At 42.3% G+C, this 12,198-nt stretch overlaps 1 protein-coding gene across 6 annotated transcripts; it reads right to left on the reverse strand.

Moving 5' to 3' along the window:
- Positions 1-7,488: 7,488 nt before the first annotated feature.
- Positions 7,489-9,725, reverse strand: TCEAL1 (transcription elongation factor A like 1). 6 transcript variants are annotated; one of them, XM_060001741.1, is made up of 3 exons: positions 9,628-9,725; positions 8,897-8,970; positions 7,489-8,527 (listed from the first exon to the last, which is right to left on the reverse strand). In XM_060001741.1, exons 2-3 carry the CDS (start codon positions 8,933-8,935, stop codon positions 8,036-8,038), a joined length of 531 nt encoding a protein of 176 aa, XP_059857724.1. In that variant the 5' UTR covers positions 8,936-8,970; positions 9,628-9,725; the 3' UTR covers positions 7,489-8,035. The 6 variants fall into 6 exon arrangements, with proteins under 6 accessions (XP_059857724.1, XP_059857727.1, XP_059857725.1 ...); XM_060001744.1 differs by having other exon boundaries at positions 8,903-8,970; positions 9,628-9,723; XM_060001742.1 differs by lacking the exon at positions 9,628-9,725 and adding an exon at positions 9,400-9,532 and having other exon boundaries at positions 8,903-8,970.
- Positions 9,726-12,198: the final 2,473 nt, after the last annotated feature.

Raw genomic sequence — 12,198 nt, forward strand, 5'->3', positions numbered from 1 at the left:
CCTGCGCCGGTATCTGATGAAGGACCTTTTAACATCAGAGGGCTGAAAACTCCACCCTTAGATCATGCTAAACACCTCCATTTTTTTTTTTCTCATGAGGCATTCCACCAAGCTTTACTAAAGGAAAAGCAAGGATGAACATCTCTCTCCAGGTACATTTTATTGGTGTTTGATACCCCTGATGCCATGGTCAACTTTCCACTTTAACCCTTCCTTGACCTAGATTTTCTACTCAGTTCATCTATTTTCAGATTTTTGCCTAAAAGGAAAACATTTCTAGTACATACCATCCTCAGTAAGAAGGTAGAATTCGATATACACTGTTCTCCTTTACAAAATCTTTCAGAAACTCACTGACTTTCTAAGTTTTGGGATATTGCTTTAAAAGTACTTAGGCATTTTGTTTTGGTCTTATTCATCACACTCATATAAAGCTATAGAATCATGCTTGTTAGTGTCATCTGATAATATGAAGATTGATAGAAGTCAGGAGGGAAGCTACCTGTCATTTTGTACAGGCTTAGATGGACCATGGCCTGTCCTATTCTGACATAAAACATTCCCAGAGGACTGTCTTTCAGGACCCAGAAGAAAAACTATTTACTATTTATTATTACCCACCAAACTGGGAAAAGCCTTGACTTTTATTTTTTACTTATTTATTTTTAACATCTTTATTGGAGTATTGCTTTACAATTGTGTGTTAGTTTCTGCTTTATAACAAAGTGAATCAGCTATACATATACATATATCCCCATATCTCCTCCCTCTTGCATCTCCCTCCCTCCCACCCTCCCTATTCCACCCCTCTAGGTGGTAACAAAGCACCAAGCTGATCTCCCTAGCACCTCCATTTTTTAACATACATCCCATGAAGAAGCACATAACTCAGATATGCCTGCACAGAACACTAATTACCTAACATTTTCCCTACCTCCAATCACCTTTCCCCATGCCTAAGACCACCCTTCTTCTTTATCCCATAAATATCTCAAGCCCCTCGACATTGGGAAGGTAGATCTGAGACTTGTTCTCCTGTCTCCTCACATGGCTGCCTTGTGAATAATCCTGTCCTCTGCTATAAAACCTCAGCATCTCATCATTTGGCTTGCTGAACATCAGGCAAACGAACCCGGTTCAGTAACAGTAACTGCCCGAGACTGCCCCCACCCCCACCAACATCTTTTGTCTTTAGCTGAAGATAGTATTTAAGGTGATGGCTTGGGCCATTTTGGGGAGCTACTCAGTTTTCCTGGGTATCTCCTATTTATACAGGAGGTATACATGGTATTAAACTTCTGCTTGTTTTTCTCCTGTTAATCTGTCTTTTATTAACAGCAGATCTCAGCCAAGGCCTTAGAAGGGTAGAGTGAATTATTTTTCTTCCCCTACACAGTTAAAGTCTTGTTAATATAACCAATGTTTCTAACTGTGTCCTGTTACAAGAACGGATTCTTATTGAACCAATGCGAACAACTACATTGCCATGAAAGCTACCCAGTAAAACAAACAAACAAACAAACAAACAAAACAACTACCCAGTAAGTTTCCGAACTCTGGAGGGATCAGACAGGGAGAAAAAGTAACTGTTTCACCTTTGTTCATAAGGGTATACTTTACCAACTAGCTGTAAATCGTAGATAGCTTAAGAGAAAATAAAAAGAGGTTTCCTTAACTTTGGCAAACAAAACGTTAGAGAACCAAGATGTTTCAAAGTCATAAAAAATTATAATCATCCTCGTTAGTTGATTCAATCCCACGTAAATTAACTCTTGTTGATCTTGATCTTTTGTTAGCAGTCTTATGAATCCAGTTGTTTTTTTTTCACACACACACACTGTATTTTATTTTTACAAGAGATAAATAAACTGACACCAAGCATTGTAAATGGATGACCACAACAAAAGCAACAATGATTGCAATTACCAAACACAAAACACACTCATACTAGGTCATAATATTGACAGTGAATCCAGTTTTTTCATTAGAGTTCTATAGATTCTTACCCAGTTCAGTGGTATGATGTGAAAGTTATCAGAAATCTGTACTTCTCAGAGTCCTTTTCAAGAATCTCCTTGAAGTTGAAGCACTTTTGCAAAATCATCAGAATAAAACAGTAACTATCTATAAATGACAAGAGGCTTAAAAATGGCCATCGTTGGGCTTCCCTGGTGGCGCAGTGGTTGAGAGTCCGCCTGCCGATGCAGGGGACACGGGTTCGTGCCCCGGTCCGGGAGGATCCCACATGCCGCGGAGCGGCTGGGCCCGTGAGCCATAGCCGCTGAGCCTGCGCGTCTGGAGCCTGTGCTCCGCAACGAGAGAGGCCACAACAATGGGAGGCCCGCGTACCACAAAAAAAAAAAAAAAAAAATGGCCATCGTTAAAGATCTGATGAGAGTACATTATAATTCAATTGATAAGGAAATTCGGTTATTTCTGTGGCACAATATTTTAAGATAATAACTAGCATTATGACTTATAACATTATACCCGGACATATCAGAAGTCTAGAATTTTCATGCAATTTCTGGAACACTTATATTAATAACGTATACAAATATAACCCAAAGAAAGTTTAAAATATCAAATAAGCCTAATTAGTTTAATATCTCATTTTTTTTAAAGGAGAGAGAACAAATCTTTTGAGATTTTCCAGGGCCCCTTTAGAAAATTCCAAAATTAGTTTGAGGTCAAAAAGACTTCATTTAGAATTTGATTTTGGGAAGTTAGTCAAAAATAAGAACGTGGACGCTTGACTAAAAAGGATCACAGATCATTATGAAGCTACTTAATTTCCATCTAACCAAAGTGAAAAAAGATTTTAAAGGAAATATTGAGAAGACTTGGTTTTAAGTAATCAAAGACCTGATGATAAAGACAATATGAAGCATAGGAAACTACCTTGGTAAGACACAAAATCTTTGCTTTCTAGGCAGATTATTTAAAAGGTAAAGAAAAACCTTTCACAATCTCTTATCATGAGCAGACTAATAGTCCATAAAACTTTTTCCTTATACCAGAGAAAAAGAAAATTAAGTTTCAGTTTTACATAAGTACACTATTGATATTAAAGCTTATTTTTTTAAAACCCTTATAATAAATTCATTCAGTTTTAGCCAGCTTAACTACACAAGGTAAGATTATCTTCTTCACCAAGCAGTGTGGTTGATAGAATGAATACCCATATGAATGTCATGGCACGTGTACAAGGAAAAAATAAAGGACTAAAAAAATATACGCTATATAAGATATAAGTACGAATATACATATGAATACATAAAAGTATTTAAATGTATAATATATAAATATATAAAGTAATATACATATATACTATATAAAAAGTAAATTGATGAGTATATAAAACGAGATATATATACACACAGTGTAAGTACATGCATGTTAATATTAATTATTTTCTCTGGGTAGAGAAACTATAAGTAATTCATATCTTCTTTTATACTTGTCTACATTTGCAGATATTTTCTAGTAGAAACATGTAACTTCCACAATCAGAGAAAAAGTGAAAATAGTGTAAGATCACTCAGTTTAAACACACATACTTGCACAAACACACTTATCTTGACTTGAGACAGAGAAAAACCATCTAACTATAGGTTGCTTCTTGTGCCACCTCACTCCCAGGAAGAGGCTGATACTGTGTCAGTCCAGTGTGAGTCAGGATTGAGGTCTTCTGCCCTATCACCCAATAGTTTCTCTCTTTCCGTCTCTCGTTAGCTGTTTTCTGCTCGCAGTCCGGCTAAGGCCACCAGATGGCGCGCTTACCTCTAGTTTCTAAATACTCTTCAAAACGTATTATCTTGGCAGAGGTCTAAAGAAAAAGTTCATTTTCTACACACAGACTATGATTCAGTGAATTCAGTAGAATCGCACTTCTGTTTGAAAAATATATATTTATAGGAAAGGACAGAAGGATATACAATTGGATTCTTGCTTACTATGCACCAGGTACCACCAACCAAAATCCGTATTTCCATGCCAATCTCTTTTCCGAATTCTAGACACATATCTAACTGCCTACTGGACGGTTCCACCTGGAAAAAGATAATAGTGTGGAAGCTCACCCAAATGCACAAACCAACAAGGATACCATACTTAGCAAGTCTAAATCAATTATTCCCTAAGCCCCACAAAGCTACAATCTAAATTGGAGGCAGTGTGGCACAGTGGGCAGAACACAGAACTTTATTCAGACAAATCTGAGTTAGAACACAGGGTCTACTTCTTATTTATCTGTATAATCTTCCTCATTTGTAAAAATAATTGAGTTTATATTTCTGAATGGGAGAGGGAGGAGTCTCTGGGCATTTTGCAAGGACCCTGGACCCAATCCCTCTACCCTACCTCACCAGAGGGGCTCCCACTCCCAGGCACTGTCTCCCAAGGGCTTGGGCATCCTGCTTAGCAGACAGCTCTCTCCAGGGTCCTGGACCCTCAACGCTTTCTGCTCTGGAGTTGGCCAGGCAAGTAGCTTCTTGGACACGTGATGGGGATATCAGCCTTCTGTGCGGGCAGGGAAGTGGTGAGGGGGCCAGAGAACCAGGCTCTGGATGTTGCTGACCCTCCAACATCAACGCCTCCAAAACATCTTCACACCAATCCACAGTCTGACTACCCTGACCTCCAAGTCGTGGGCTAGGCCTGCAGTGCATAGGGGTGTTCACACAGGAGGTGCCACCCTGTTTCTCCTGAGCTGTGAGACCACATGCCTTTGAAGCTCCCTTTACCTGGAGGCTCCCGTGCCTCCGGGCCTGGGCTGATGCAGACATCAGAAGCGCCGCACCAGGCACACACAGACCTAAAGTCACCACAGAACCACCCAAACAGGCCAGGGCACATCTGAGGCCCTTCTGGGAATCTGAGCAACGTGAGTGGGAGAGGGATGGGTGAGGTCGTGTCTGAGGTCTAACCCCATTTCAGGGGGGCTACTTCACTGGACTCTGACAGAAGGGCCAGCCCCTTCTGCTTCAGCCCCAAGTTACCTGGTCAGGCCCAGCCAGGTCAGACATCTGTTTGCTCAAAGACTGTTCAGACCAATGTTTCCACTTGGGAATCCTTGGGCTTTATCTCCTCCCCTATAAAAGGTTCCCCAAAAGAGACAGGGAAAAGGAAAGAGAGGCAAAGTGCTCTGACCTGCAATGGGACAGTCGTTGTCCTCCTGGTGTGTATGTCCAGGACAGCCTGGCCTTTAGCCTAGAAGAGTCTGGTGCCTGCTGCAAGCTGGTGCAGAGAAACCGAAGTCAGACCACCCTGGAGAGGAGTATGGCTTGGCGGAGCCTTTCCACATCCTGCCCCGGCACCACCCCTCAGTGTCAGGGGGCTGGATTCATTCCATCCTATAAAGCTGGCAAGTGAGTTGCTGGCCCCTCAACTCACTCCAGCCAGAATCCAACCCAATCAGCATCCATCAGGCTACCATAACCTTGAGAAATGGTCTGGAGACATGAAGATCCCCCCTAATGGCATCACACAGTGAAAAAATTAAAGCAAAAGCAAAATTAAGGGCACAGGACTGGCTTACCATTTTGAGATCTGATTACCAAAGGAGAACTTTGAATTTATTTAGTTCAGATGTACCTTACTCATATTGTAAGGAAGTAATGCAAGGCATTACATAATGTCAACCATAGAAAATACATCTTGCTGTTTTGTCATCTCTCTTAGGTTTTTATTCTGTGTATGGTCTTGCTTTGTTGCAAAAAAAATCTAAATTTTATGTAGTAAAGTTGATGAGGTTGTTTCTAATTCCTTATTTAAATATATGGTTGGACAAGCCTTTCACCTCTCTAATTCTGATATAATCATCTGTACTTTCTTCTATTTATGTCATAGTTTATTCTTACTAAAACCAGGAGTATATTGTATATAGATAGCAGTGTCTCTCCACCTTGTGTGCTCATATACAGAAAAGCAGATTTAGTGGGTCTGGGGTAGAGCCCAGGTCTCTGCTTACTTTATAGGAGAAACACTGATAACTGAAATATTTGAATAATTTTAATGTTGAATTTGGGGAAATTCACCCCTAACGTGATCCCTTTGGAATTGCAATTCATGCTTTCTAGAGATGTGAACACACTGAAGCTAACATAGTCCATCAGACAGACTGGGTTCAGGACTGGGTCATAATTCAAAAATTATTAGCCACTATCTATGTTTCTAGAATTAACATGATCAATAAAACAAAATCTTAGAAATCATAATATCTGATACAGACACATATATATGTATATGCATATATATTAGTACTTTAATTACTTACAAATCTTAGATTTTTAAAAAGGAGTTTAACAGAAATCATAACACCTGATACAGACACACACACACACACACACACACACACACACACACACAGCGCTTTAATGACTTTTGCATGTTTCTTGTTGATGTGGGGTGGGGCAGAAGGGAAATGTCTTAGTTTGAGCTTGTCTTTTTTAAAAATATTTGTTTATTTTGGCTGCGCCAGGTGTTAGGTGCCGCACGCGGGATCTTTAGTTTTGGCATGTGTGCGGGATCTAGTTCCCCAACCAGGGTTCAAACCCAGGCCCCCTGCATTGGGAGCAAGGGGTCTTACCCAGCGGACCACCAGGGAAGTCCCTGAGCTTAGGTCTTAATTTCCTCTTTAACTTATACATATTGAGTAAGTCAGATGAATTGGTAAGGCAAGCCTGCCAAAAGCCCCTGGGAGAGAACTCACCCTAAGCAAATGTTGGGCAATTAAAACCATAGTTACCCTTGGAGATTATTTGGGAGGGGGTTCCAATTCTGAGCACAAAGCATTGTGTCTGGCTCACATATTCATCTCCGAGCCCAGGTCCCAGTGAACTCATGTTTGCGCTCAATGGAGAAAAGGAGAGGCTTTTGGGAAAAAAATAAATAGGAAAGACTATTCTGCTAAGAATTCTTTAAGACATAGAGGTCTAAGCAGCACTGGGATGGTATCCACCTGGACAGGTGTAATATTAAAGCTAGAGGAGGGGCATCCTTCATATATCTGTTAAGAGACACAGTTCAGCTTTAGCCCAGCAGGGACTCCAGAGCAATCAGTAAAGCTTTGCACCTTGAGGACTCTGGCACCTCAGCTGTGATGGGGGCCATGAAAGGAGCAGGACCCAGGAGAAGGGGCAGCGGTACCCAGCAGACATGGTGGTATCTAAGGGAAGAGAATAGCAGGACAGGAATAGAATGTGGCACTCACCTGGAATTGCACAGGATTTGTGAGTGCAAACGAGACCTCCTTTGGGTACTATCCCCAGTATCTGAAGGGAATCTATAGGGGATGGGGTCCAGCATGTGCAAGTAGGGGGAAAAAGTACAGCTCACATGACCTTTACCTCATTTGGTTCTGCAGCAGCCCTGTAAATTCTCCTATTCCTATTTAAATGGGAAAAGAATGACCCTTAAACAAATATGAGTACAGTACCTGGTTTACATCTCTGCCTAAGAGATTCAGAAAAAAACATGGGATTTAAGTTCTGTCAAGTATTTATTAAGTGCCACATTATCTTTATAAGCTGATTGACATTATTTTTAAATTGCTTTACAATTTTTCTATTATATTGGGTTTTTTTTGCAACACATGTAAAATGTGTTCATCTTGAAAAAATGAGAAATTCAGATGCAGCAAAAATGAAAAACAAACAAGTCACCTGTTATCTTACCACAGATAGCCACTGTTAAGCCTTTGAAGTATATACTTTCAGTTTTTTCATTTCATATTAATATATAAATATACTTTTTTACAAAAAGGGGATACTACATACACTTTCTGAAAATTGCTTTTTTCACTTCATAATATATATAATGTACATCTTTTCCATGCAAATGGAGAAGACTTATGATTGAAAGAGGGGGACTTGCAGATGGGGGGGCAATTTTATGCCAGTTACAAGCGAAACACCTCAAATAAAGCCATGCAAAGTTAAGATTAGGAAGACGGGGTAAGGTATATGTGAAAAAGCAAACAAAGGTCAGGTGATAATACTCATACCAGGCAAAACAGAATTAAAGGCCGAACACATTAAATAGGATAAGGACGGTTCCGCCTTGCCTTCCAATGCATGATCATCAATTTGTTTCGTACTCGCTTCATCTCTTCCATCTCCTCTGCTACCTTTATCATCTCCTCATTGCTTAAATTTCTGCCGTGTATGTCCCCTCTAAATTGCGGGCGGGAGCGAGCCAGCCTCTCTTTAAAGCTTCCCTCTTCTAGCTTATGTTTGCCCACTCCGCAAGGAGGCTGCTCCATGGGAGGGCGCTCCTCAAAAAGGTCCTTCCTAGACAGGCGTTCCTGAGGAGGGCGCTCCTCGGACACGAGCATCTCAGGAAGGAGCTCAGGAAGGAGTTCCTCAGGAAAGAACTCCTCCTCCGAGGATTGCTCCTCCGAAGACGGCTCCTCCGGAGACGACTTTTCGGGAGAGTGTTCCACAGGAGGCCGCTCCTCCTCCGCCTTGGGCGAGCTCTGTGGCTGCTCCTCAGGCTCTTGGCAGGCTTTTTCCATGTTCAGGATGGTCTTTTTTAAGCACGGTTATTCACAGGAGACAGGAAAGGCAAAGGCGAGTCAGAATACTCGCTGTCTGGACCAAAACCCCGCCCATGGGTTCCAGTACCTGCCTCTTCCCGAGTCTGGGCCCGGGTACTCCAACCTACGCTGGCCGAGGGTCTCTTCGGCCCCCGGGACCCCGCTGCGTCTGGTCGTTCCCCCCCGGCCTCCCCACACCTTGTCACCCCCTCCTTCCGAAAGCCCACCATTTTCCCGGCAGGCCTTGCCACAGAGGCCTCTCCCGCTGGGGCCGGGGCGGGGCGGGCTGGCAGTGCCGCGGACCCGGCTCCCTCAAGCGCCCTCCCTCTCACCCCATCCCGGCCCGCTGCCCAACCCTACCCCGACCTGGACCTCTCCCGGCGGCTGGCTCCTAGGCATCCTCTCCTCCAGGTGCCCCGCTGTGACCTGCGGAGCTGCAGACAGACAAGACAGGGTAGGGGGCGGGGAGAGGGGATGAGGGAGGGACTGACTCACACGTCCCTTTTTAGGCACCAGCTGCCTCACCCCATGTTCCCCTCCCCCTCGCCCCATCTCAAAGCTTCGTTCTCCCCCTGACCCCCGCCAACCCCGCAATGCTCGCCATTTGTTTCCAGGCGGGAAGTGAAAGCGAAGGACTACTTAGAAGCTGTTTCTAAGTGTCCGTGTTTCCTTCCCGTGGGGGGGGGGCCCACTCACCTCCCCACCCCACCCCCTAGACCACCATTTTCTGCACCGAAATATGGGCGCGGGGGCGGGGCGGGGCTGGGCACAGGGGAAGGCCTGAACTCTGTGCCATCCCAATCCCAGGGGTTACTGGGCAGCACCGACACTTACACCGATTTAAGAGGGCGGAGGGGACTTACTTCCTTCTGTTTTTCCCCTCGACCAAAGGGCAATAGGAAGATGGTGTCTGGACAGGGAAAAAGGACCACGACGAGAGGGACTTGGGCAGACACAGGCTCTGGTCACGTGATGGCCGCGCGTCACCGCCAAGCTCAGATCCCCAGTTACCACTTTGACCGGCGGCGGTGCTGCCGCAACCAGCCGATATTTCCTGACCCCCTAACACACCATACATCGTCGTCACTCACCTCTCTGTTTATATTTGCCTTTTCCTGTTTACTAGAGGCGGTCAGCATCCAGTCTTGAGGGTTATTGCCTCTTCACCTGATAACACCTCTCTCCCTCATTCTCCTGTCATCAGCTACCAAGGCCCATTATTTCCCCTACAGTTCAGATCCTGTACTGAAATTTGACTGTTTCTCCTTAATGAGTCACTATCATATGCCACTTCTTCCAGGTTTAATCCACATCCATAACTCCATCATGTCCGTTTAGGCTCTATCAACATGGTTTTCATCTCTTGTCACTTTCATCGGAGATAAACTTTCACTTTTCCATGACTTAAGGATTTTTTCTTGAGTCTCCAGACCTAAATCACAAGTAGAAGCTCCAGTCTAAATTGGTAATCATTCAGTTCTAGAGCTCTAGAAAGAGTAAAGTTTGTGAAGTATCAATACATAAATCTAAAAAGACTGAGTACTTTGATTTTCATAAATCAAAATACACATTTGTGCATCTATGTACAAATAGTTTGAAAACTTATTTACTATCTGAAATGGGAGCACTTTTGGTGGAGAGCGTGGCATTATTATATATATATATGTATGTATGTATTTATATTACATATGTACCATATATATACTATTGAGTAATTATTATTTATAATAGAAGAAATAGATTTTGCTGTGGGTCTAAATCTTTAACCAGCAACCTACTGGTGTTGCTGGTTGACGAAATTTATATCAATTCATTAAATGTGCAAATATTTGGGTCCTGGGACTGCTATACCCAAAAAGATAGATTCAGCACAGAGGACATTCATATTAAACTATGTAATAATTCTTGGGAGCACACACAAAGTAGCAGGATTAAAATCATGCTAACACAGTTGTTATTACAAGCATGTACTTTTGGATCTAATGGTGTTTTATGATCTTCGACTTCATGCCTGCATCTCACATCAGCCTGGATGCTACTTTATCATGCAGATGACCTTTCTTCCAGAGAGCAGACTATACCTCTCCTTATAATTTACACTTTCAGGGTAGGTGACCATCAGATCTGTGAGGATCCTGGCCTGTCTAGTAAGTTTCCAAACAGAAATTCATACGTGGAATTTCCCATTTTAAGAGCTTTTTGTCACTTTTCTCCAACATCTAGTTTACTTTGTGTTGAGATAGCAGCAAGACAGATAGATATTAGTTCACCTTTATATATTTTCCATAACTGTTTTACCTTTCAATTTTTCAATGATATGTGTCTTTTAAACCAAGTTTCACTCTACCTTCTTTATTCTTTTCACCAAGGGTTGGCTTCATCATTTGTATGGTTTCTTTCCGAGAGGAGCCCCCTTTATTCATTCTTCATTTTTATCCTTTTTTTCCTCACATCCTGTGATGGAGGACTCACTACCTTAAGAGATACTCCAGGGAAATTTCAGACAGTTCTAATCATTCAGTGTTTTTTTTCCCCCTTTGAGCTGAAATCTGCCTCCCTGTAGTTTATGCACATTGGTCCTGGTTCTGCCCTCTGGAGTGTTACAAAACAAGTTTAAAATAACAAAAGTGCCTTTTACCCTTGACAACCTGACACTGCCAAAGTTAATGTTCTTGTTCTTTCCCCTGCCCACCTGTGAGATACACTGGGTAATATACTTGACCTTTCTGTGACTCTACTTCCCATCTGCAAAATTGGAGACAAAATAGTACCTACCTCATAGGATTGGTAAAAAGAATAAATGAGTCAGTATGTGTAAAGGACCTGGAGTAGCGCTAGTAACAATAATAATAGTATGACAGTACTGATAATACTACTAATTATCATTCTTTTATTATTAACATTAATTGAGCCCGTGTGCCAGGCATTGCACTAAGCACTATCTCATATACTATCTCATTTAATCCTTCAACAGTTATGTTCTCACCAAGACTGTTTTTTTTAGGTTTAACCTCCCCAGTTGTTTCAGCTCCTTCTGACGTGATATATTTGTTCAAAGTCACTCACCATCCTACATGCTCCTGAATTTGTAAATGTCTGAAAATACTGGATATTCTTCCTGGTGTAGCATGGAGTGATCTTACCACACCCTTCATTCTAGAATAGCCACGATACATCTACAGATGCATCCTAAGATCTTAGTAGATTTTGTGGATGCCATATAACACAGTTGAATCCACTTTAAGTTGCAGTCAACTGAGATCCCCAAACCCCTGTTAATGCACTTCTGTATATCAGTTTACTTTTAACCCAAGTGCAGAAGCTTGTATTTTTCTGGGTTAAATGTTGTCAGTTAGATTCACTCCCTCATTCTTTGTATTCAGATTCTGTCATTCAGTACATTAGCTACAAAATATTAATTTACATCACACCATTAGTACTAAATGGGATGATAAATTCAGCAAGCTCAGGAAAGATCTAGAGGAGATCTTCAGCAAAGAGCTCTGACTCCAAATGAAAAAATTCCTTTTCCCTTTGGGTGTGGCAGCCAGGAGTACGCTCCGCCAGGCCAGCTCCCCTCCTTTCCTTTCTCAGGGTGGAATTACCTTCTGCTGCTGCTGATAGAAGACATAGTTGCCTCTGAAAGCTCCCAAATTAACCCT

This window comes from Delphinus delphis, chromosome X (genome assembly GCF_949987515.2).
Source record: "Delphinus delphis chromosome X, mDelDel1.2, whole genome shotgun sequence".
Lineage (NCBI taxonomy): Eukaryota > Metazoa > Chordata > Mammalia > Artiodactyla > Delphinidae > Delphinus > Delphinus delphis.